This window comes from Trichechus manatus, unplaced genomic scaffold, assembly GCF_000243295.1.
Source record: "Trichechus manatus latirostris isolate Lorelei unplaced genomic scaffold, TriManLat1.0 scaffold00001, whole genome shotgun sequence".
Lineage (NCBI taxonomy): Eukaryota > Metazoa > Chordata > Mammalia > Sirenia > Trichechidae > Trichechus > Trichechus manatus.
In genome coordinates, this window is record NW_004443937.1 from 11,444,711 (window position 1) to 11,472,304 (window position 27,594).

At 41.5% G+C, this 27,594-nt stretch overlaps 1 protein-coding gene across 2 annotated transcripts in view; it reads left to right on the top strand.

Annotated features, from left to right (window-relative positions):
* The window catches only part of ATG7 (autophagy related 7), a 306,857-nt gene that overhangs the window by 179,061 nt on the left and 100,202 nt on the right, over window positions 1–27,594 (top strand). Inside the window, exon 18 of one of the 2 annotated variants that reach the window (XM_023739140.1) lies at window positions 12,266–12,792. The exons of the other annotated variant lie outside the window; for it this stretch is intronic. Coding sequence (XP_023594908.1) covers window positions 12,266–12,274 — 9 coding nt within the window. The 3' untranslated portion in view covers window positions 12,275–12,792. Of the gene's footprint in view, window positions 1–12,265; window positions 12,793–27,594 lie in introns of those variants that run through there. 2 annotated transcript variants of the gene reach the window in all.

Consider the following 27,594-nt stretch of genomic DNA (forward strand, 5'->3'; position numbering starts at 1 on the left):
TGAAGCTTCCATGACTTTGTCTTGGTCAAGTTGTGCTGACTTCCCCAGTGTTATGTACTGTCTTTCCCTTCACCAAAGTCACCACTTATCGTCTAGTTAGTGTTTTTCCTTCCCTACTCCTCCCCTCCCTCTTAACCGTCAAAGATTGTGTCTTTTTGTGTGTAAACTTTTCCTTAAATTTTTATAATAGTGGTCTAATACAGTATTTGTCCTTTTGTGATTGACATATTTCAGTCAGCATAATGCCCTCTGGATTTATCCATGTTGTGAGGTGTTTTGCAGAATCATCATTGGTCTTTATCATTGTGCAGTATCCCGTTGTGTGTACATGCCATAGTTTATCCATTCTTCTGTTGACGGGCACCTAGGTTGTTTCCATCTTTTTGCTATTGTGAATAATGCTGCAGTGAACATGAGTGTGCATATGTCTATTTTGTCATGGCTCTTATTTGTCTAGGATATATTCCTAGGAGTGGGATTGCTGGATTTTATTTCTATTTCTAGCTTTTTAAGGAAGCTCCATATTGTTTTCCAAAATGGTTGTACCATTTTGCATTCCCGCCAGCAGTGCAGAAGAGTTCTAGTCTCTCCATAAACTTTTAAATGTTTGTTATTTTCTGGTTTTTTTGATTCATGCCAGTAATGTCGGGGTGAGATCCTATCTGAATGTAGTTTTGATTTGCATTTCTCTAATGGCTGGTGATCGTGAGCATTTCCTCATGTGTCTGTTAGCCGCCTGAATGTCTTCTTTGTGAAGTGTTTGTTCATATCCTTTGCCCATTTTTTAATTGGATTGTCTTTTTGTTGTAGAGGTGTTGGATTTTCCTACAGATTTTAGAGATTAGACCTTTGTTAGGTATGTCATAGCCAAAAATTTTTACCCAGTCTGTAGGTTCTCTTTTTACTCTTTTGGTGAAGTCTTTTGATGAGCATAAGTGTTTAATTTTTAGATGATCTCAGTTATCTAGCTTATCTTCTGGTGTTTGTGTATTGTTAGTTATGGATTGTATCCTATTTATGCTGCATGAGAGAAACTGTATATTGGTTTCTCATTCACACAATGAATTGGGAACTTTCATGTCTTTGTAACCCAAGGTGTACTCTGAAAACGTAACGCTTTTTTTTTTTTAATTGTTGTAGTTTAAATGAAGTTTACCTTTCAAGTTAGTCTCCAATATAAACATTTATACATAGGTTGTTATGTGACCCTAATTGCTCTCGCCTTACTGTGACAGCACACTCCTCCTTTCCACCCGATTCCCCGTGTCCATTCAACCAGCTCCTAACCCTCTCTGCCTTCCCATCTCACCTTTGGACAGAAGCTGCCCATTTAGTCTCTTGTATCTACTTGAGCTAAGAGGCACACTCCTCATGAGAATCACTTGATGTCCCACTGTCCAGTCCAATCCCTGTCTGAAGAGTTGGCCTCAGAAATTGTTTTAGTTCTGGGCTGGTAGAGAATCTGGGGGCCATTCTTTCAGGGGTTCCTCCAGTCTCAGTCAGACCATTAAGTCTGGTCTTCTTACTAGAATTTGAGTTCTGCATCCCGCCTTTTTTTCCTGCTCCATCAGGGACTCTCTGTTGTGTTCCCTGTCAGGATGGTTATTGGTGGTAACCAGGCACCATCTAGTTCTTCTGGTCTTAGGCTGATGAAGTCTTGGTTTATATGGCCCTTTCTGTCTCTTGGGCTAATAATTTCCTTGTGTCTTTGGTGTTCTTCATTTTCCTTTACTCCAGGTGGTTGGGACCAATTGATGCATCTTAGATGGCCACTTGCAAGCTTTTAAGACCCCAGACGCTGCTCACTGAAGTAGGATGCAGAATATTTTCTTAATAAACTTTGTTGTGCCAGTTGACCTAGATGTCCACTGATACAATAAATGTTTTTAAGAAATGAATGAGATTCTGTTTATATGAAATTTCCAGAGTAGGCATATCTATAGAGACAGAAATCAGATTAGTGGTTGCCAGGGGCTGGGGGTGTTGGAGAGAGTGTAGAGTGACTGCCAATGGGGTATCATGTTTCATTCTGGGGTGATAAAAATGTTCTGCAATTAAATAGTGGTGGTGGTTGTACAACTCTGTGAATATACTGAAAACTATTGAATTGTACAGTTTAAATGGGTGAATTGTATGGTATGTGAATTATATCTCAATAAAGCTGTTACAAAAAAATAAAGGAGAAGGTGAAACTCATAAAAAGGCCCAACTGACACTCAAGCAAGCAACATGATAGGGAAAAGGCTAGAGGGTTTCTGAAAAGCAAATTCATTCATGCTAATCTGACCTACTGGAGCCCTTTGGAATGGAGAGCCCTTGAGGAATGGAGAGCCAGTTACTGTAGCTGATTTACATGGGCCTGAAATCTGTTTTAAAAGTTTACTCATCTTAGGGTTGAGCGTTTGTTAGGACTGGGGGACTAAGGTTTATAAAGTAGAAAGATGAACACTTTTCTGGATAGGAGACATATATTACAGGTATTAATGTTTAAGACCCTTTCTTTTTGGTATTTTTTATGCACAGTAACATCTCCAGGTTACCAAAAATATTCCATATTCCACAAGCATTCACAAAGCACACTGTCACCTGGGCTCCAGCAAGTGCAGTGCTAGTCCAGTTGGGTTCAGGCCCAGTTATTGCTGAGCTGAGCAATCTGTTAAAATCCAGAAAGGAGATTGGTAACAACCCCTCCTTTCTCACCAAGTGTGGTGTATCTGCCGCTCTGTCTACCATGCCTAAAGAGAAACCAAAACCAGTTGCTGTCAAGTCAACTCTGACTCATGGTGATCCGTGTGTCAGAGTACAACTGTGCTCCATGGGGTTTTCAGGGGCTCATTTTTCAGAAGTAGATCACCAGGCCTTTCTTCCGAGGTGCTTCTGAGTGGACTCCAACCTCCAAGCTTTCAGTTAGCAGCCATTTGTACCACCCAGGGATGCCTAAAGAGAGCCACACTCAGATTGGAAGGCGCCTTGAACAGTAAAAGGAAGGCATGGTCAGTTTGAGTTGAGGAGGCTGCAGAGTTCTCTGGCTGCCCGAGGGAGGAGAACAGACTGGGGCGTGGGCCTCCTTGCCATGTGGCCTGAACACTGAATGTCCTTGAAGTGTGGAAAGGCCTGTCCATAAGCTTTATTAACATTTTTTCCACCTAGAAACAAGCCAAGAAGTTTTAGAGTAATCCAGAGTCATCTTCGAAAAAGATAATATCAGAACATTTGGAGGAATAAAAAGATGTGCTTGCTATAAAGGATATTTCCTAGCCCCAGCTACATACCTTTGAGCCAACAATAGCAAAACCTCCGTCAGTATTTAATGAGTGAGAAAGAACAGCTAGAAAAGGGTGGAGAAGAAGGCAGAAGGAGGCTATTTAAAAGACCCTAAAGTGCTGCAGCTGTTTTGGCTAATTTTTCTCATTTCAGTGATGTTCCAAGCCCTTTGTCTTCTATGTGGGGCGAATTCATTTGGTTCTCCCATGAGTCATTCTGCCCACAAATAATCTCTCTTGGAGTAGCCCTTATGAAAATAGACAATTCACATTGCATTGTGTGAATTGGCAATTGTGTGTCCCTTCCCTGGGTGGGCTGTGCTGCGTCTGCTCTGCCTGCCTCCATATGTCAGGACTTCTAAGGTCTGAGCGCGCCCTCGGTGACCGGGGGCCAGGGTGGGGGGGCACAGGCAGGGACATCTGGAGTCGAAAACCAAGGCAGACACACGGAAAGCTGCCGACAGCAGGCTCTGGTCAGCTGACTGCTCCATCTTAAAGGCTTCTAGATTTCCCAGGTGCAACTTTCTTCACAAGGGTTTTATGAGAATTACCTAGGAAAAAGTAGACAACATCAGTGGAAATTATCTGTAAATAAATGCTACTACCATTTCAACCTGCATCTTACTAAATTGAGCTTTTCCTTTCAGATGGTATTTGTCTTATCTGACCAGCAGATCTGACCAGCATTTTTGTTTAAGGTTTCCCTAGAGAGATGCTGGATCCCTGGTGGTGTAGTGGTTAAGTGCTCAGCTGCTAACCAAAAGGTTGGCAGTTCAAATTCACCAGCCCTCCTTGGAAATCCTATGGGGCAGTTCTGCTTCACCCTGTAGGGTCGCTGTGAGTACGCATCCACTCTACAGCAACGGGTTTGGTTTTTTTGGTTTGTTTAGAGAAATGCCGAGTTCCTTTAAGATAGACTAGAATGGATATCTGTTGGTTTTACTGCCTAGCAAAATTTACTCCTTTCCTAATAATTACCTTGATTTTGCTCTGAGAGATCATCCAGGACCTCACTCTGATCCCATGTGTTTTTTTAGTGGAATTGGCTCCAACCTTGACTCAGAGTTGAAGCATGTAATCAAGACCTAAGATAATCAACACATTGTTTTTCCCTGGACATATTGATTGGTTCAGAGATGGCCATACAACCCGATCATAACCAACAAGCTCCAATGAGATTTTGGTAGGATTGCTTAGGTCAGGACTTGGAGCTTTGACAATGTGAGGTCTGATATGGGGAGCCTTGTAGTGATTGTGAATGGAGAGCCAGTTTGAGTCTGAAGACCACCCATGGAAGAGAGCCCAGCTTAGCTGAGCTGATAGTTGGAGAGGACGGGCATGATGTAATCATTTAAGCCCTGAACCAAGCTGCCCCTGAAGGTACCATATCCCTAGTCTTTCCAGGCATGAGAGCCAGTAAGCCCCATTTTGGCTTAAGGAAAGCATGGTTGAGTTTTCTGTTCCTTGCAACCATGAGTTCTAACAACATTTCACTCCTATCCAACATCTAGCTGAATGCCTGACACATAGAGGAAGCTCAGTATATGTTTACTGAATAAATTCATTCAGTTGAACAGATACTTACATTGAACACTTACGTTGAATAAAGTTCTAGATCCTAAAGGACTGTACTGTCCAGTGCAGTAGCCACTAGCCACATGTGTGGCTCCTTAAATTTAAATTTAAACCATTGAAAATTAAAATTAAAACTTAGTCCTAAGTCACTCTACCCACATTTTTAGTGTTTAGTAGCCACATGTGGCTAGTGGCTACTACGTTGGACAGCGCAGATACAGAATATTTTCATCACTGTTGAAAATTCTATAGGATGGCACTGCTATATAGAATATAACCATGCATAAGACTCAGACCATGCCTCTGAGAAGCTATATTTCTGTAGTTGTTCATTTTGAAATTACCAAAACTATAGAAAGATTAACATATGGAAGGATAGCCTGACTTACTGAGAAGACTGATTTATAAAATGCCAGTTTTATTTCTCTCAAGTACAATTATTTACGTCTAAATTCTGATTAAGTAGCTTAATGAAAAAATTACTATACAGAGTCACACATCATACAGTGTAGGGTACATCTAAATGTTCTTTCATGCAAGATGAGTTACTGGGCCTAGAAACTGGAACAAACTTAGAATGCCTTGTTGATTTTTGGAGCCTTTTCAGTAAATAAGTTATTGATTTTAAGCGGAACTTGACTTAAGTAGGAAAGTCCTAAAATTTCTCACAGACCTTGTTTCATCTCTTTACCCAGTAAGACTCTCAGCTCGCACATGATAATCATCACAAATCCTAAAGGAGTATGGTGCAGAGTGATCCATTCCTGGCAGATGGTTCCTGGACATGCGAGGGCTCTTCTTCCATTCCATCATGTTCCGTGTCCACTCTTCACTGCCACCCCCTTCAGAGTAAGGGTATCTGAGCATATTCTGACCTCTGACATACTCATTTTGAAGAGGCATGAATGCATTATCTCCATGGCTTCCTCTTAAAGTGCAGGTTTTCCTGATGATGAGAGAATCTGACTAAGAGGTTGGCAATGTGTTGCTCCCTGTTGGCCTGAAAATGAGGAGAACTCTGTAAGGCTGAATGGATTCGGCCCTCACCAGGGGCCATCTTCAGCCCCTCAGACCTAGCCCACCTGGCCACAACTGTATTTTAGGCCTCGTCTTCTTAGTTTCCTCACTTAAGGCTCCCACCTTAGCCAAGCTGGTTTGCTCACTGTCCCAGAACGTGCCTGTCTCAGAGTATCTCTGTTGTTTGGCTTACACTGTGTCCCTCTCCATTGCCCCCCCAAAACCAAAACCAGTTGCTGTTGAGTTGATTCCAACTCATGGTGACTCCATGTATGTCACAGTAGAACTGTGCTCCACAGAGATTTCAATGGCTGATTTTTCAGAAGCAGATCACCAGGCCTTTCTTCTGAGGTATGCCTCTGGGTAGATTAAAACTGCCAACCTTTCAGTTAGCAGCTGAGTGCATTAACCATTTGCACCACCCAGGGACTCCTCCATCCTCCCCCCTACCTCCAGGTAATTATTTTGCCTCAAAATTTAACTCAAATATCTAATTTGTCTTATGACGCTCTTTGAAATCATCGAAGCCAGAAATTCTTTATCCCTTCTTTAACCTCTATAGCATTGTCTGTACTATAACAGCTTTAAACCAAACCAAAACCAAACTCATTGCCATCGAGTCGATTCTGACTCATAGTGACCCTACAGGACAGAGTAGAACTGCCCCATAGAGTTTCCAAGGAGCGGCTGGTGGATTTGAACTGTGGAGCTTTTGGTTAGCAGCCAAGCTCTTAACAACTGCACCACCAGGGCTCCTATAACAGCTTTACTGAAATATAATTCACACGTATCATACAATTTTCTCATTTAAAATATGTAAATCAGTATTTTATAATATATTCACAGAACTGTGTAACCACCACCACGATCTAAGTTTAGAACATTTTCATCACACCAGAAAGAGGTCCTGTACCCATTACCGTCACCCTCATTTCCCCCCATACACCCCAGCCTAGGCCACTAGTAATCTACTTTCTGTATGGATTTACCTGTGCTGGACATTTCATATAAATGGCATCATGTAATATGTGACCTTTTGTGTCTGGCTTCTTTTACTTAGCACGATGTTTTTGAGGTTCATTCGTGTTGTAGCATGTATTAGAACTTCATTCATTTTTATGGCCAAATAATATTCAATTTTATGGTTATACTACATTTAATTTATCCGTTCGTCAGCTGATGGATATTTGTGTTATTTCCACTTTATGACTGTTGTGAGCAGTGCTCCTGTGACATCCATGTACAAGTTTTTGTGTGGACATACGTTTTCTTTTTCCTTGAATATATACCTAGGAGTGAAATTGCTGGGTCATACGGTAACTCCATATTTTGTACTATTCTTTTGGCAACATTATATATCCCTATGTTTAAGTCCCATGGTACTTAGCTTATCACTGTTACATCTTGCCTTCCCTAGGACATCTAAACCCTTCAGAGAAGAAAAGAAGCCTTATTCCTTATGAACTCCACCTAGTACCTAACACCATCTCTGTGCCTAAGTAAAACACAGTCACTATTTGGACATGAAAATGTAGTGGAAAGACATGGAGACTTATACTTGTGAAGTTCTCTTCCTGGTTTAACCCTAATTTATGTCACTTTTTTTTTTTGTTCAAGCTGCCTCTATACTCTTTTAAAAGATACAAAGATGTTTCTATTGCTATTGGAGGTGAACTGATCTGCAGAGGCAGTAATTGGTGCACAAACACCCACAGTCTGAGCATTCTAATGGAGGTGTACTTTGAGCATAAAGATCTGCTGCCCACAGGTCTCCTTCCAGACAACAAAACACCGTGTTGTACACTGTTGAAGAAAGGCCTACTGTGGGGTAATAACACCCCTGTACAAAGCAGGGCTTCACAAGGTCTTTACTCACTTATCACCAATAATTAAAATGTTTAAAGACACAGTAAAAACCATTAGAAGGAAAAGAGGTCTTCCTGCTTTTTCTCCCTTGATTAAGCCTGGAGAAAATAGCTTGTGAGAGGAAGGAGGCCAGGTTTATATAGTGGAGGCCCTGCTGCTGTCTGGGGTCCACTTTGAGGTGAGGTCAGAAGTATTTTCTCCCAAACTCTCACCGGCATTCTAAAAGTATACTAGGCCACACTGTTGCTAAGTGGCCCTTTCCTCAGGCAGTAAATCACTGGGTATGAGAAGCTGCTGCTTTGAAGTGAGTGATGCAGCAACTCTGGCTTTTGATTCCCTGGAAGCAGATGGCAACTGTGGGTGATGACAAACACAAGATAGAGAGGGTGCTTCCTAGCCTGAGATGGAAATTTCAAGTGAAAGAGAACTGGAGTCTCTTAAAACCCAAAACCCACTCCCTACAGGACAGAGTAGAACTGCCTCCAAGGGTTTCCAAGGCTGTAAATCTTTACAGAAGCAGACTGCCGCATCTTTCTCCCGAGGAGCAGCTGGTGGGTTCCAGCCGCCGACCTTTCAGTTAGCAGCTGAGCGCTTAACCTCTGTGCCACTAGGCCTCCAGGCAGTATTTCATTCTGTTGTACATAAGGTCGCTATGAGTCAGAGCCAACTCAACTGCAACTAATAACCACGGTAACTATACTAGTTACTAGTAGTTACATACTGCTGGTCCAGGGATGACAAAGAGATTGCAGTTCATGTGTCCCTCTCTCTGAACAATTGCTTGTGGCTACTTAAAGGGTTGTTTTGGGAAGGATTTTGAGGCCAATTCCAGATTCAGCAGGAAAGATGGTCATATAATCAATTAGTGGTCTGTCGTGAACACTTAAGGGAATGAGGAATGGTAGCACGTGTGTTGACTATTTGCCCTAGACCTTGCGCTCCGTGAAACCAAGGACTGTTTATTATAGCAGAATGCCTGGTACATAGCAAGTAACCAATAATTATGTACTGGTTGAATGAATGATTCAGTTCTCTAGTTTTGAAATTGGCCCATGATTCTAAGTGAATGAGCACACGTTAAATGCCTTAAAAGTCAATGAATTTTTGCAGCAGAAATACTTCCTAGAGTACTTTGGTTTTTATAGAACTGGTGCCTTGCTTTCTAAACAGCCCTCCAATTTGCTACGACAAAGTAATACATTTCAAGTTTCAAATTTTAATTGGCCACTCAAGGCAAATGTCTTCACTTTCTATTTCAGTGGTCTAGAAAGGTATCTTGGCATTTTAGAAAGAATTTGGGCCTAGAGGCAGACCTGGGTTGTACTTTCCACTCAGGCATTAACACACGTGTGACCTTAAGCGAGTCACTTCTCCACCCTGGGCCTCAGTTCCCTCTACAAAATTAGGTAATTGAAATAAATAAGTTTTTTGATTCTATGAATCCCAAGATAAGGGATGAAAAAGAGAACGAACTGGTTTCAACAAGATAATCCCTCTGTCTTCTGTCTGACTGAACTTCTCTGACTTCAGCTGCACTTTCTGTCCTAGGAACAGTGACCCTAGCATAAGAAGGGGGGATGACATTTTTAACGATGATCATTACAGTGAAATGCCAACATAATAAAAGCCTTTTTGGATATCTCTGTGGAATGTTACATGAGATTTGCCCTGTATTCCTAGATGATTATGGTAAAAACTAGATTCATAGATAGGCCATGCTTATGTGTCATACATAAAAATATATCATCTCCAACACGTGTCTTGGCTGACATTCAGCACCAGGAACCTGACAAATACATATTTGTATATTATGTACACTCTGTCTGATTCCAAAAAAAGATTTAAGATAGTTACACTCAGAACCATAGAAGTGATTAAACCTAAAAGCCTTTAAAATGAGAATAAAAAGATCAGAGCCAAGTTTTAAAATGAAGTGATTTTATTAGAAAACTTAAACTAGGGAAAGCATCCAAAGTTGAACATGAAATGTAACTCCATGGTTCCTGGAAGCCAAAGCGAAGAGGGAAGTAATGGATTACCTAGTTCTTGTCCAATAACAGCCATAGTAATTGGCTTTAAGGAAAAAAGGGAAAATAAAGGCACAGTTTGTCACCCTGCCAGACCTGTTCTGTTAGCCTTTTATCATGGCAGTGTTGTTGTTGTGTGCCATGGAGTTGACTCTGACTCATAGCAACCCTATATGACAGAGTGGAACTGCTCCATAGAGTTTTCTAGGCTGTAATCTTTATGGGAGCAGATCAGCTGGTGGGTTTGAACCACTGGCCTTTCGATTAGCAGCCGATGCTTATATAGTGCTTATGTGCCAGATGTTGTTCAAAGCACTTTATGTATATAAGTATGTCATGGTTTGAATTATGTCCCCCAAAAAATGTGCATATCAATTTGGCTATGCCATGATTCCCAGAATTGTGTGGTTGGCCTCCATTTTGTGATTGTAATTTTTATGTTAAAGAGAATTACGGTGGGATTATAACACCACCCTTACCAGGTCATATCTCTGATCCAGCGTAAAGGGAGTTTCCCTGGGGTATGGCCTGTACCACCGTTTATCTCTCAAGAGATAAAAGGAAAGGGAAGCAAGCAGAGAGTTGGGGACCTCATACCACCAAGAGAGAAGCACCAGGAGCAGTGCGCGTCCTTTGTACCTGAGGTTCCTGCTCAGAGAAGCTCCTAGTCCAGGGGAAGATTGATGACGACAAGGACCTTTCTCCAGAGCCAACAGAGAGAAAGCCTTCCCCTGGAGCTGATGCCCTGAATTTGGACTTGAAGCCTACTAGACTGTGAGAAAATAAATTTCTCTTTGTTAAAGCCATCCACTCGTGGTATTTCTGTTAGAGCAGCACCAGATGACTAAGACAAAGTATATCAAATTTTTATTAATATATTAATTTATCAATCATATTATATTACTATATTAACATTTTATATTAATATATTCTGTTAATATAGAAAATCCTCGTAACAGTCCTGTGAGTAAGGTACACTGTTCTGGAGTCTGTCGTCTTAACCACTGCATCATACTGCCTCTCCCGTGTCTGAAATTTACACAGAGATTTAACATACTGCCAGTCACACAGGTCGGTTTCCCAGTTCTGAGCCATCTCAAGAGGAATGTCTTATTTTAAGCAACAATAACCAGTTAAAAAATTAGCAAGCATAGTGCTACATAACTAGGTGGATCCATTATTTGCGCACTGAGTTAAGTGGTTCTTTTTGTATTGCTTAAAGGTGGCACTTGGATTTTTTTTTTCTTTTTTTGTGTTTTAGGTGAAAATAGGGACAACACTAGGGGCCCAAATATATGGCATAAATTCAATACAAACAATAACTAACAATGCACAGACACCAGAAGATAAACTAGATAACTAGACAAGTGGGAGCCTCTAAAAATTAAATACTTATGCTCATCAAAAGACTTCACCAAAAGAGAAAAAGAAAACCTACAGATTGGGAAAAAATTGTTCTGTATGACATGTTTGACAAGGGTCTCATCTCTAAAATCTATAGAATACTTCAACACTTCAATAACAAAAAGACAAATAATCCAATTAAAAAACAGGCAAAGGATATGAACAGACTCTTCACCACAGAAGACATTCAGGCAGCTAACAGACACGTGATGAAATGCTCACGATCATTAGCCATTAAACCCAACCCGTTGCCCTCGAGTCAATTCTGACTCATAGTGACCCTATAGGACAGAGTACAATGAGATACCATCTCACCCCAACATTACTGGCACTAATCAAAAAAACAGAAAATAACAAGTGTTGAAGAGGTTGCGGGGAGTTTGGAACTCTTATGCACTGCTGGTGGGATTGTAAAATGGTACAATCACTATGGAAGACGATGTGGTGCCTGCTTAAAAAGCTAGAACTAGAAATACCATATGATCCAGCAATCCCACTCCTGGGAATATAGCCTAGAGAAAAAAGATATATGCACACCCACATTCATTGCAGCTATATTCACAATAGCAAAAATATGGAAACAACCTAAGTGCCCATCAACAGATGAATGGATAAACAAATTACAGTACATACACACTATGGGAATACTATGCAATGATAAAAAACAGTGATGAATCTGCAAAATATCTCACAACATGGATGAATACGGAAGGCATTATGCTGAGTGAAATATGTCAATCACAAAAGGTACCCGGCTTAGGTCTGTTGCTCATTTCTGAAGAGTCAGCTTTGGCTAGAGAGGCAGGGTCTATAAAGGAACATGGTTTGAGTGGTGGGAAGAAACAATTCCCAGAAGAGGGTGTTTGCTATTCCCAGAAGGCAGGTGTGCATGCTGGGCAAACAAAACCACAGGGTCTATTGCAACCTCCAGTGTCCATCAGGAGATGAATGATTCCATAATTTATGTGACAAGAGCAAGTTGGAAAACAATAGGCATGATGTACTTAAAAAAAAAAGTGTGTGTGTATACATGTATGTACACACATATATGTACATTTTTTTTTTTTTTCAGTAAAACTTTCCTAACCAACTTTCCTTTAATTGACTTGGCAGGTTAACTAACTCTGCACTCCCTTGGTAGAGCCTGAGCTGATGCCCACGGGAGGCCGATGTGCTCGGCCAGGAGACTGGTTTCTGGTATACCTGCATACTTCTACTCCCACCAGTTCAGACATAATGCTTTCCAAGAGTCATTTGTGTTTCTTGCCAAACCTGTGAATGCCAGATGAACTTGTTGTTGTAATTATATAATTTAATTAAATATCCCCCAAATGAGATACCAATGCAAAAGAAAGTTATTTCGATGAAAATCAAGTTTAATCCAGAAAGACTCGATGACAGCAAGTAGCTAGAAGCAGAGCTCTCTGGACTAGGGGGAGATCAGAGGGACTTTTACTACTCCCCTCCATCCACTGGTAACTACTAATCTTCTTTTATCTCAGTGGATTTACCTGTCTAGATATTTTGTATAAGTGGGATCATACAATATTTGTCCTTTTGTGCCTGGCTGATTTCACTTAACATAATGTTTTCACGGTTCATCCATATCATAGTGTGCATCAGAAGTCCATTTCTCTTTGTGGTGGAATACTATACCATTGTATGGATATACCATATTTTTTATTCATTCATCTGTTGGTGGATACTTGGATTGTTTCCACCTTTTGGTTATTGTGAGTAATGTTGCAATGAACACTGGTGTACTTGTAAATCTGTTTGAGTCCCTGCTTTCAGGTCTTTTGGGCATATACCTAGGAGTGGAATTCCTGGGTTATATGGTAGTTCTATGTTTAACTTTGTGTGTGTGTGTGTGTGTGTATTTTAGGTGAAGATCTACAGAGCAAATTAGTTTTCTCGTTAAACAGTGAATACACATATTGTTTTGTGACATTGGTTTCCAACCCCACAACATGTCAACACTCTCCCCCTCTCACCCTTGCATTCCCCATTTCCATTCATCCAACTTTCCTCCCCCCTTTTGCCTTCTCATCCTTGCCCGTAGGCTGGTGTGCCCATTTAGTCTCATATACATAGTTGAGCTATGTGTATTATTGTTTGTTTTATGGGCCTGTCAAATCTTTGGCTGAAGGGTGAACCTCAGGAGTGACTTCAGCACTGAGTTGAAAGTGTGTCTGGGGGCCACTCTCAGGGTTTCTCCTGTCTCTGTCAGACCAGTAAGTCTGATCCTTTTTTCGGAATTTGAATTTTGTCTACATTTTTCTCCAGCTTTGTCCAGGACCCTCTATTGTGATCCCTGTCAGAGAAGTTGGTGGTAGCCGGGCACCATCTAGTTGTGCTAGACTCAGTCTGGTGGAAGCTTTGGTAGTTGTGCTCTGTTAGTCCCATGTTTAACTTTTTAAGGAAGGTACTTTTACTTTTTATTCCAGAATAGGTTCTGTGGTCTGATCCCCTATATTCAAATTCTAGCTCCTCTGCTTACTAGTTGTGTCACCTTGGGCAAGTGGCCGAATAATCCTAAGGCTCAGTTTCTTTACTTTAAAATGGAAATAATAACTGCTTTTTGGGATACTATTAGGATTAAATAAGATGATGTTTTTAAAGCACTTAGCATGATTCCTAGCACATAGTAAGTACACAATAAATGGTATATCTATTTTAATCATTATAATTATTATTATTAACAATAGCAACTTAATGTGAGAAACATAACTATCTTATGTTAACTGGTGTAATAGGAGGATGTTATTTCCATTAAAGAGTTTAGTAAATTTCTTTCTCTTAATAAGAGAGAAGAGATTGTTTAGAGTGTGTTTATGTAAAAATCATTTTTTATTTATTAGATCAATCCCTGGAAACCTAAATATTTTTTATGTGAAAGGACACTTCCAGAAAGTTCTAGAGCTATGTGGCAGCCTGGTTTATTAAGAGGAGCCTGTAGCATGTCCTCCTTCTCTAGTATGTTTGGCTTTTGTCAAAATAAAAAGCCAGGGATATGAATAAGGGGAGATAATTAGGAAGTTTCCAGTTAACTTTGAGGAGCCTCTCAGTGCAAAAAAGAACCCGTGTTGTCTTTATTCATGATTTTGCTTTCTGGACCAGTATTCTGGAAGTTGGTACATTCTTTTCATTTGTGTCTCACAGAGGGCAGTAAATTTCGGTTCTAATTATATTTAGGGCATCTGGATTCTAGTCAGTGTTTCTGGCTCGGTTTTAGAACCTAAAGTCTGCGGCTTATTCCTAATGTGGAAAATGGAATAATCCCTCAGGCACGTGAAGAAGAACTCCAACATCAAGGCTGCTGTTACTATAGCGAGACACTGTTATAGACATCACAAGACTTGTTGTACAAGGAAACATGATTAGAGTGGATTAAAGAAACTTGCCAGGGGCTTGAAGGGTTTATTACTTTTTAAATTTTGAATGAGACATAAATATGTTTTCCCCTCTTAACTTTGGACCCCATATGGAGAAGGTGAGAAAATTCTTCAGCAAATTCTAGAATGCTTAACTGCTAAAAATCAATTAGGTTTTGTGTCCAAGTTACATTGCAAAGGGAATGAATACTTGCTTGGCAGAGACACATAACAGTCACTCATTTCTGTCTGCACTGCCAAGTTAGTTACTGCCTTGTCTCCCATTGGGAGAAAAATTTAGCTCCTTGGGGAGTCTTCTGGAAGGCAGCATGGTGTAATGGAAAAAGCAGTGTACTTGGAAGCATAAGGCCTGGATTCCAACTTTCTCACTTTTAAGCTCCGTGATTTTCAACAGGTTACTTAAATCCTCTGAGCCTTAATGTCCTTTTGTGAGCTATAGGGACAGCGATTCCCATCTCAAAGGGTTGTGTTAAGAATTACTGTTGTTAGCTGCCATAAAGTCAGCCCCCGACTCATGGCGACCACATGCACAATGGTATGAAACACTGCCTGGTCCTGTGCTATCCCCATGATCAGTTGCAGATCAGACCACTGTGATCCATAAGGTTTTCATTGGCTGATTTTCGGTAGTAGATCGACAGGTCTTTCTTCAAGTCCATCTTAGTCTGGAAGTTCCACTGAAACATGTCCAGCATCATAGCAATGTGCATATCACATGCAGAAACAGGAATGTTAGTTGTATTAGCATCAGAATGGTAGCTTATAGCACCCTCATTTGAACTCATAGAGCTCATCATTTTGCTGAGGTTCTAAAGGAAGTGACTTTTTAAAATAGTGATGGTCTCTCATCTCATCTATTCTCTAGATTCTTTAGTTTCTCTGGAAGCTGAAAAGATAGCATGGGATAGTGGTTGAGAACAATTTTGGAATCAGACTGTCCTGAGTTTAAATTCTCTACTTCCTAGCTCTGAAGCCATGAACAACTCACCTAACCTCAGTTTCCTCATCTGTAAACTGATCATAAAAATAGTACTTACATCATTCTGTGTTCTATTACCTATTTCATTTTCTACATGGCGTTTATTATATCTGATATTATTTATTTATTTGTGTTTATTTTCTGTCTCCCACCCAAACCTCACTCAAATATAAGCTCCGTCAGGGCAGAGACCTTATGTATTTTGCCACTGTAGTGCATAAAATAGTGACTAGTACATAATCATTTATTCTTTTCACCTTCAACTTCTTATGTGCCAAAATAATACAGAATTAAAAAAAAAAAAACCTCCTCTCCCAGTGTCATGGCTAAATTTATATACAGTCGCTGAGTTAGAAATTGGACAGAGATATTTTGTGTTTGGAAAACACCTGTGTTCTTACAGTTGGGTTTGTATTTCCTAGGGATGCTTACTCAGCTTTTGATGGCACAATTTGAGTTGTGACATCAGATGATTGACAGGCAGGAGCCTGACTCAGAAACTCCACTAGGAAAGAGCATGACTCTCAGGCCTGTTTGCCCTTTGAAGTATGGTTGGACGAGGCTCAAAAAAGTCTCAGATTTCAGTTTATCTAGGAAGGTATTTAGCAAATTATTTTTAACCATTTGGATTTGGTACAAAATCATCCGAGGAATCTGCAGTCTCTGCATAAGGGAAGAATGAGGATGGAAGAAATCTGTGGCAGAGAGAATGGGCTTCCCCTCCCCTTCCTTGGAAGAACCCAGCTGCTTTCTCTACTGCCTGGACCAGGCCTCTCCCGTCTCCCACCCCATGCCTTTACTTGGTTGTTAACTGTCATAGGGTGGGCCCCTGACTCATGACAACCCCATGCACAACAGGGTCGGACTGCTGTAGATTGCTAGGTCTTTCTTCCTAGTCTGTCTTAATTTGGAAGCTCTGCTGAAACCTGATCAGCATCATAGCAACATGCAAGCCTCCACTGACAGATGGGTGGTGGCTGTGCATGAGGTACATTGGCCAGGAATCAAACCCAGGACTTCCACGTGGAAGGTGAAAATTGTACCACTGACCCACTCCACTACTACTTAGCACCTAGGAAATTACTAAGATTCCAAGATTTTCCATAGCCACCAAAAGTTAGGCCCTGGGCTGCTCAGGACAGGTGGACAGATAAAAGTTTGGGCACTGGGTTTCACATTATTCATTTGCCCTCTCCTTGCGATGAGGTGGTATTCATGGCAATGAACTGTGTCATGGAGAAAACTGAGCCTTGAGAAGAGGACCTCTTGACCCTCCTTTCTCATTCTCTCAAACTCTGTGAGCTGTTCCTCTAAATTCTTATGGACCGCACTGAGCTTGAGTGGTTGGAGTGAGGATGGTTCCTGAACACCCAGGGACTGTATATAAAATGTTGCATGTATATATATGGGGGCAGGGAAAGCATGGTTTTATTTAACTCTCAAGAGGTATCTTTGGTCTAAAATAGGTTAGGAACCACTACCTTAAGTGGACCTATTTATTTATTTATTTATTTAGTGTTTGCTAACTCTGCACGTTTACCCCTCTGGCACTCAAAGCTCTGTGTGGGTGGATTGAGTGGAAATGCTGAAACAGTGTTTCTAGCTGCCCAGTCTTGTTGGGGCTTTGCATTATGGCTCTCTCATCTCTTGTTGAGTTTTCTCATTTGCACCAACGATTAAGCCAGACCCATTGGTAACCATGCCCTGACTTGTCAGCAGAAGATGGCTTGGCTGAAGAGGGTAGTAGGAAATTTTATAAACAAGGCATCTGTGTGGATCTGGGGCCACCAGAGGAGATAGAGCAGAAGGGCACTGGGAATTGAGCTGAGGCTTGGGGGTGGGCAGGATTTAGACGGGAGGGAGAACACTTAGGGTGGAGGAGCTGAGACTCAGAGACTGAGGAAAGCACAGGCATTTCTTACCTTCCCCCCATTACGCTCTTGTTCAGTCTTTGAGATACAGATAATCCCCTTGACCAGAATTCTTCTCAAACCATCTGCACGGGATTCGTTTTCAGTTGTTTGCAGGTTAGAATTGTAGACACTTGCCTTCTCGTCTGTCTGTTCCCCATCAATACTTCCCACAGCCACTTCCAGTTTACTTCAGTAGGCCACAGCGAGTCTCTACACAGTCTTGCCTGCAGTTTCTGTCCCCTCCAGTTCGTCCTCCACAATGGCCACCAGGCTTCCCCTTCTAGAACGAAAACCGGAATATGTTACGCAGAGACTTCCAAGACTCACCTTTGCTTCAGGATAAGGTCAGCTCCTTAGCAGGGCGGTCACAGACAGCTGTCTAGCTAGGCTTCAGCCTAGCCTACCTCTCAGGCTTGTCCTCCCTAGCCCCTGGACTCCTCACCCTCCATGCTTATCCCTTTGTACTTGTTCTCTCTGCCTGGCAGGTGCCTGCTCATTCTTCAAGCCTTCACACTTTCTGAAGGCTCCGCTGGGTCCCCTCTCCTCCCCTTCTGATCTCCTCCACCACCATGGCATACTATACATACATTCTTGAACACTTGTCACACTGACTCGTCATTATTTGTTAGTTCCTTGAGAGTAAGAACTATGTTGCAATCGTCTTTGTACCCCCAGGATGTAGCATAGTACCTGGCACACATTCAATACTTAGCAAAACTTTTTTTTTTTCAATTGTTGTTGTAAAAAAATACATATAACGCGGCATTTGCTGGTTCAACACTTTTTACATGTACAATTCAGTGACACCAAATACATTAATCATGTTGTACAACCATCACCACTATCTGTTGACAAGTTTTCTATCACAATAAACGGATACTAAGTGCTTCCTATACAATAGTCCCTCTTTCCGCTCCCTCCTGCTCCTGGTAACCACTAATAAACTTAGGTCTCTATACATTTGCCTGTTCTAGATATTTCATGTAAGTGAGAACATACAATATTTTAGCAAAAAGATTTTTGAATGAATGAATGAACCTGTGAGTCTTGGGTGAAGAGATGAAGATGAAGGATGAGGGACATAATAAGTAGAAGGTCTTCCGCCTATAGTAACCTTACAGCGCAGTTGCCTTAATACATATATATTCAACAGATGTTGGACAAGTGGAATTTCTAGTGTGAGAACATGCAGATTGTTCCCCAGTGTCTCACATATTCCAATTCTTCCCTTTTTTTTTTTTTTTTTTAAAGAGAGAGAACTCAAAAAAGTACTTCATGCAGTTTGCCTTTTTAGATAACTCCCTTAGGATAAACTGCAAGATTACTGAATCAGTCAGACTCTTTTAGTTGCAAGTTAGACACTAACTTGAACAGATTTAAGCTGTTTTGGGGGGAGGCATTCTATTTGTTCATGTAACTTGAAAAATTCATGAATGGCAGTTTTAGCCTTAGGCACCACTAGATCCAAGTGTTCCAGAAATATACACTTTCTATCAGTAGTGACCTTTCTATCTCCTTCTCTTGCCTGGCTTTTCTCTTAGGCTCTCATAGCCATCTTGATAGCAATATGGCAGCTGGAGCTCCAATATTACATCCCCAAACTTAGCAACTCCAGTGGAAAGAGCCTTGTTCCCAGTGACTCTAGCTGATGTCCTACTTTACTGGTCCACTAGTGACCTAATCACTATGGTGGGGGAGGGGGTAACTGTCATTGGTCAGGTCTGGGGTATGTTTCCATCCCTAGTTGTAGTAGGTGGAATAATCAGTTGCCGTGGAGTCAACTCTGACTCATGGCGACCCATGTGTGTCACAGCAGAACTGTGCTCCATAGGGTTTGCAGTGGCTGAATTTTCAGAAGTAGATCACCAGGCCTTTCTTCTGAGGCACCTTTAGAGGGACTCAAACCTCCAACCTTTAGGTTAGCAGCTGAGTGTGTTAACCCTTTGCACCACCCAGGGACTCCAGTGGGTGGGATAGCCTCACCTAAATCACATGGCCTGAGAGTCAGGGAAAATTGGTGAAAAGTTGGAAAACTGGTATGGTTAGCAAAGGGAAATACAGAGGGCTGAGCAAGCTCCAGTGTTTGTGTTGGAACCTTTGAATGCCAAATGAAGCGATTTGAACACAACAGTTTTTCATGATAACTTGTGTTTCTTGATAAGATCAAGGAATACTAAAATTCTCAGTTGTTTTAGCTCTGGAATCCTGCCATGCGTTCTCTGTATACTATGTAGATTTAAAGGAAATAATCTTCTCAGGAACATACTTTCCCTTAACTTTCTCTTTGTAATTAACCAATGATTTCTGATATCCAGGGACACCTGACTGCTACTTGTCATAAAATACCAATGTTTGCAGATTCTTATATGGGAAGTGATAATAAAGCATTATAGCATCTTAGGCCTTGTTTTATTTCTTCCAATTTATAATTTGTTTTTTCTTGTCATTATTAATATACTTAAGGAGACTAGGTGGCATAGTGATCAAAGCACTCAACTGCTAACCAAAAGGTCAGCGGTTCAAACCCACCAGCCACTCCAAGGGAGAAACGACATGGCAGTCTGCTTCCATAAAGATTACAGCCTTGGAAACCCTATGGGGCAGTTCTGCTCTGTTCTGTGGAGTCACTATGAGTTGAAATTGACTGGTTTGGTTTTTTTGGTTTTATTAGTATACTTGTTTCCCAGCATTCTTTCCCTTCCATGTTGGCAACCCCATGTGAGTATTTTTTCAGCTCCTACCACTTATCCGGTAAGTACTTATTAAGTACTTCAATAGACCCTTTATGGAGATCATCTCATTTAGTTCTAGCACACCTTTCTGGCATAGGTATCATCATTGCCACTTAAAAGACATGGAAATTAAGGCTAAAAGAGGATAAATAGTTTGCCAAAGATCTTAGTAGTAGTAGAAGACCGGGGATTCTGAGCCTGGTAAGCCCAAAGCCCATTTTCCAAGAATTAGGCCAGGAGTTCTAGATACTGGAAAATCATGAGATCTAATTTCTGGTTTAAAGTTGAGGGGCCAAGACTAACACATTTGAAGCAGTAAGAATGAATTTAAGATAGGGTTGTCTCTAAGTATGAAGCCATATGGTATAGTTTATGGTGCCATTCATGTTCAAAAAAGGATGAATTCTGCCTCCAAATCCCACTCTACTTCTATCTGAAGCTGACTGGGAATATATCTAAATATTAAATCAAGAGTTTCACAGTATGCTAATTTGCTGTTTTATTTACTTGTTGTTGGCTGCTGTGGAGCTGTCCCCAACTCACAGCCATCCTATGCACAATGGGATCAGACTGTTGTGATCCGTAGGGTTTTCACTGGCTGATTTTTGGAAGTAGATTGCCAGGCCTTTCTTCCTAGTTTTTCTTAGTCTGGAAGCTCTGCTGAAACTTGTTCATCACCATAACAGCACACAAGCTTCCACTGACAGACAACTGGTAGCTGCACGTGGGGTGCATTGACCAGAAATTGAACCTGGCTATCTCACATGGAAGGTGAGAATTCAACCACCAAACTACCATTGCCCTCATTTACGGGCATGCTGTGAATTTAGATATTCGTGTCATCTCAGAATTCTGTTGAACCAAGAAACATTGGAAAGCCCTACATATCTTATGCAACCCACACATCCACTATTTTCTAGATCCCCTAAACTTTGTGATAAGGACAGGTCATAGTTGTGAACTCTTCTTGTACATCCAATTTGGCAAGACAGGGAAAGATGTTTTATCTGTGCCCTGGATATATTCCACTTTGTTGAATTCAGTTCAGTTCTGTTCATCTGTCACTTACTGAGTGCCTGCACAATGGCAGCCCTGTGCAAGGCTCAGTGGGAGGATACAACATATTTATTGGATGCTCCACTATCCGACATACTCCGGTGGCTCGTGTGTTGCTATGATGCTGGAAGCTATGCCACTGGTATTTTAAGTACCAGCAAGATCACCCATGGACAGATTTCAGTGGAGATTTCCAACTAAGACAGACTAGGAAGAAAGACCTGGCAATCTTCTTCCAAAAATTAGGCAATGAAAACCCTATGGATCACAATAGAATATTATCCGATGTAGTACTAGAAGATGAGCCCCTTATGTTGGAAGGCACTAAACATACCACCTATCATGAAGATGGCACAGAACTGGGCGACATTTTTTTCTGTCATATCTAGGGTCACCATGAGTCAGAACTGACTCGACAACAACTACCAACAACAGACTACATGCTGGGCACTCTTCTAAGCACTGAGGATACTGGTAGACAAGACAGACAGGGTAAAAACCTCTCTTTCCGTGGAGCTTACATTCTAATTCCAAAAACAAGGGGAAAATGATACTTTCGGCAAGTCTTAAGCACTATGCAAATAAAACAGGATGTGGGGATAGAATGAATTGATGTGGGAGTTGGAGGGGTCAGGAATAGAGGTCAGGAGTTAGATCATTTAGATTGTCAGACCATTGAGGGTCTTTCTGAGAAGGTGGCCTCTAAGCTGAGACCTGAATGCAGAGAAAGGATCAGCCATTTGAGGACCTGGGGGAAGAGCCTTCTAGACAGAGGGGACATCCTGTGCAAAGGCCCTGAAGAGGGAGCAAGCCTGGCCAGTGTAAAGAACAGGAGGAAAACATATGGCTAGAAGTCTAATGAATAAGAGGGTGAGTGGAAGGAGTGAGATTGGAGACCTAGGCTGGGAGCAAGTGACGTGGATTCTCATGGGCCCTGAGACTGAGTCTGTGATGTGTTTTAAGCAGGAGGGTGACATGGAGTGGTTTACATTTTTCTAAAGTTCTGGCTGCTACATGCGGAATAGATTGGGGGATAAAGGGTTAGAAACAAGAATGTTTTGGGCTGAGCAGGGTAGGCTAAGTTGTCATTGTTATTAACATTATCATATGCCTGGCCAAAGAATTTGGATTTTCTTGTAAACACAACTCAGTTCCCATTTACTGAACAAGTACCATGTGCCAGCCACGGGGCTCTATGAGCATCCTCTCATCGAATCCTCATAAAAAGACCTATAAGCTGGGTCTCTTGTTAATGTCACCTTCTATAGAGGAGGAAACAGAGGTGCAGAGAGACTAAGCCATTTGCCCAGGTACTCCCCACCCACTGGTGAAGAAAAGGAACAGGAGTGACACTTCTTGTGTGGTGGAAGCCCAGGGCAGGGTTAAGGAGCACTGGAGTTTGGCAGTGACTTTGCAGTGTGAAGGAGAAGAGCCTGAGTTACGGGCACATGTTCTACAGTGGCCTGTACTGTGAGTGACAGTCGTTGTACATGCTGTCGGGAGACTTAGATAAGGCAGATGCTGATGCTACCCACCCACCCCACCCCTGACCAGTAATTTACAGGCTGTGGGGTGATTTGATATACCTGTAGCACAAAAGAGAAAGTGGGAACTTCCTGGAGAGAAATGTGTTGATAACCTGTAATTTAGGGTAACATCCTAGTGTCAGAGAGGCTCTTGAATTCCTACACCTTCTAGTTCAGTTTTAAGCTAAAATAGTCTTAGAAAATCTGTCCCGGCCTGTGTCCTCTATCCCAGTTAGGCAGGAGCTACTTTTCCCTAACCTGAGAGAGAGAATATATATACGAGCCCTGGACATCCTGGAGCACCTCAAGAGTGCCAGGACAGTTTGTTCTGTCCTGAATGGTCACTTTGGAGCAGAATGAATCCCCGGTGGGATTTCAGTGCCCTTGGGTCTTTTCGCAGCCCTGCGGCATCATCAGGACTTCCCAAGGGCTGCGGTGCTCTGTGGACAGAGGAACACACTGCACAGCTTCCCTCAGCCCTAATGAGGGTCATGTCCTGCTCCTTTGTACCTTAAGATATAGGGAAAGCTATCTGGGAATCCAAACCTGGTCTAACCTATAGGAACAGTTTTGGGTTTTGTTTTTGTTTTTTCTTTCTTCTTCCTTGAGCAGACTTAACTATGGTGCTTTAGTCTTCTCCCAGCATTCACTAGCAAAATTTGGAGGCCCTGGTGTTTATCTGTGGTCAGGCTACATATCAGTTCGTAGAAAATGGTTGCAATTCTAGGAATTGGACAGCCTTAATTTGTTAGCCAAATACTCCATGCATCAGCAGTGGCGGTAGCTGCCAGTTGTTCTGAGTTTTATGTGGTGAGTGTTTTTTTTTTTCCCTCTTTCCGTCAGATGAGAACTACTGTTAGCTAGAGCTGAGATCATCAAAACCATTTCAATTAGGACTTTGTGTGAGAATATAATTACACCTTCCAGAGATAGAGGCCTGGCCTAGCAAAGTGAGGGCCAAAAATAAACAGCATCAGTAAAAGGAGAATGGCACCATTACGGGTTACAAGGTAGATTAAGTGGTAGCTCACTCTGGTTTCAGTGATATTACACAAATGAAATAAAATGCTTTTTCCCTTATATTTTATTTTAGCCGAATATTCTCGTCCAAAATGAAAATCAGATGTTTTTCTTCTTTTTCATTTTTTCCCAAAACAAATGGTTACAAACACTTACTTAATACAGTTTACTTGAGCTTTTGTTTCTAGAAGAACATTTATGTTACTTTATTTTATGCATGCAGTAACTTTTGATCAAAACACGACTCGACTCCTTTGTTTAATGTTGAGCATCTGGATTAAAAGCTTCTTTTAATCTTAAATATAGATTATGCCTCTCTTTCCCTTTAAGCAAACCACCATAAACCTTGGCCTGCCTCCAGTTTTCTTCATTAAAGCTCTCTTTATTACAGTGTTTTTGGATGGCAGTCATTAAATGATTGTTATGCACAATGGGCACTTGATTATAATCATTTAACTGGCAATCAGTTATTGCAGCAATTTGGTCACGTAATTAAAAGGGAGCATGTTTGTACCTGCCATCTTCTTTAAGATGTTCAGCTCTGGATGAGGGGGAAGAAGCAGAGCATAAACATATGGACAGGAAGAATCAAGCACGTCTATGAATGGAAGCTTTTCTATGATTCTTCCCCAATCTGGTTCTTGACCTTTTTTGAACAATGGTGAGAAAGTAAGATGTGGATCGGAATTTTTGTGCTTCAAACTCCTGCATCAATAGATACATTCAGTAATGAATGCACATTTCTCCGTGTGCTCAGAAATGCTAAATGGGTAGCAGTATATGTATGTAAAAGTCCCTGGGCAGTACAAATGATTAATATGCTCGGCTACTAATCAAAAGGTTGGAGGTTCAAGTACCCAGAAATGCCTCGCAAGAAAGACCTAGCAATCTACTTCTGAAAAATCAGCTATTAAAAACCCTATGGAATGCAGCTGTGCTCTGACACATGAGGTCTCCATGAGTTGGAATTGACTTGATGGCAACTGGTTTATATTCATATAATTCTGCTACAGGCAGTCCCTGGGTTATGAACGAGATCCATTCCTAACTATGTCTTTAAGTTGAATTTGTAGGTAAGTTGGAATAAGTGCATACAGTTCTTATTTAGCCTTGCTTAAACCCTGGTGGCATAGTGGTTAAGAGTTTGGCTGTTAACCAAAAGGTCAGCAGTTCGAATCCACCAGGCTCTCCTTGGAAACCTTATGGGGCAGTTTTACTCTGTCCTATAGGGTTGCTATGAGTTGGAATTGACTCCGCGGCAGTGGGTTTAGTGCAGAAAAGGAGCCCTGGTGGCGTAGTGGTTAAAGCACTCGGCTGCCAACCGAAGAGTCAGTGGTGGGAACCCACCAGCCACTCCACAGGAGAAAGATGCAGCAGTCTGCTGCCTTAAAGATTTACGGCCTTGGAAACCCTATGAGGCAGTTCTGTCCTGTCCTATAGGTTCCATATGAATCGTAATCCACTCAATGGCAGGGGTTTTGGTTTGATTAGTGCAAGAAAAAGCTTGAAGCCTTTTCAATTATTTAAAAACTGCACGTGCAGCAAGTGAAGGTGACTATGATGATTTGTTGTGAGTAGGGATTGGTTCAATTGTTTCAAGTAAGGGCAAAGTTACATAATATTAAAGGGCCAGTAGGAGTTGTCCATAACCTGGGGACTGCCTGTCTTGTTAACACAAGCATGGAAGTGTTTTTCCCCACTCTAATTTATAAATTTTACATTTTTTTCTTAACATATAGACTGACATGGGATGCCAACATAAAGTTGATATGAAAGGTAGGTAGCATTCGTTAGCAGCCAGCTGGAGAGCCATTGGTCAACTAAAGAAGTTAGTAACAATGTGATTCCCCAGTTAAGACAGGCTCATACTTTATACAGAACTCTTTAGTTCAAAGTGTAAATGACAAAGACCCAACTCTAACCAACCTGAGCCAAAAGGGAATTTCTTAGCTTATGGAGATGGAATGTTATTGGAATTGTTTATGGGATTGAAGGAAGAGCCCCAGGAACCCGGGCCCAGGGCTAGGAACTGAGATTCAGTACCACCTCCTCTCAGTCTCTGTCCATCTCTCAGCTGAGCTTGCCTGTGCTTGTCTGTATTCTGAGGACAGTCTTCCAGTCTTCTCCCTGTGTCAGGAAACATGGCCACCAGGAGCCTCAGATACCCATCTTCCTAGCTTAGCAACTCCAGTGAAAAGTGAGCATCTATCTTCCACCTTTTATAAGTAAGTCCCAGGAAAGGACTCTGATTGGCCCCTCTTGGGTCACATGCCCAAGATTAATTAGTGTTGCCAAGGAAAATGACATAGTATGATTGGCCATACCTGGATCATATGTTATCCCTGTGGGTGCGACAGGGAAGAGGGAATGCTGTATTGACAATCCTACTAGAGCCAATGACATGGAGAAAAGGTGGTACCCTGATGACTGAGAAAAGCACTATGATTATTTTAGAAAATGAATGTGAAAATCTGAAATACTCAAGCTTAGAAAGTATTCCCTAAATGTTTTCCCAAACTGGATCTCCATCTTTCTTCTAGAGATATTCAGTCTTTGTCCATCTGAGTGCCCATCTAAGTTTCAAATGATTGCCTAACCTTACCTGTAGCCATTCTTGAACCCCAAAGACCCTTTAATAGTATGGTGTAAGGACAAAGTCCTGAGAGATGGGGCAGGCACAAATTAAAGGCGTCTGCTCTGACAGCATGGCTGCCATGGCTGTATTCTCAGCGAGCGATGTGGAATCTGGGACTCCAGGAGCACAGATTTCAACTACTACCTCATCATATTAAACCACTTATCACAGTTTTAAGTAATAAAGGTCTCCATTTCTCTCTTGGTTTGGTTCCATATTTGAATCTTTGAAATGCAAAGGCAAAACAACCTGCCTTAAATAGCAAAAAGCCTTAAAGGAAAACATTAATTGAAAATTTAAAAGAAAAGACACACAGACACACACACCATTGAACACTATCTAATCAGAATACTTACGAGAAAATTATGCATCCTATTTATTAAGCAAATAAGGAAGACAGTTGAAATGTGCAAGCTCAAACTTGAATAAAAATAATTTCCAATTTTCTATTTATCTTATTAGCCAATGTATGCTTATTATTTGATAAGTAAATAAGTGTATGTCCCTGGGTGGTACAAATGGTTAACACACTCAGCTACTAACCAAAAGGTTGGAGGTTCAAGTCACTCTGGAGATGCCTTAGAGGAAACGCTGTGTGGTCTAGTTCCAAAAAATAGGCCATTTTTGTTGTTGTTTATTGTTGTAGTTTAAATGAAGTTTACATTTCAAGTTAGTCTCCCATACAAAAATTTACACATACATTGTTATGTGACCCTCATTGTTCTCCCCGTACTGTGACAGCACACTTCTCCTTTCCACTTCTAGTTCTCCATGTCCATTCAACCAGCTCCTAACCCTCTCTGACTTCCCATCTCACCACTGGACAGAAGCTGCCTGTTTAGCCTCTTGTATCTACTAGAGCTAAGAGGCACCCTCCTCATGAGTAATCACTTTATGTCCCACAGTCCAGCCCAATCCCTGTCTGAAGAGTTGGCCTCGGAAATTGTTTTAGTTTTGGGCTGGTAGAGAATCTGGGGGCCATCCTTTCAGGGGTTCCTCCAGTCTCAGACCATTAAGTCTGGTCTTCTTACTAGAATTTGAGTTGTGCACCCCACCTTTCTTCCTGCTCCATCAGGGACTCTCTGTTGTATTCCCTGTCAGGACAGTCATTGGTGGTAGCTGGGCACCATATAGTTCTTCTGGTCTCAGGCTGATGAAGTCTTGGTTTATGTGGCCCTTTCTGTCT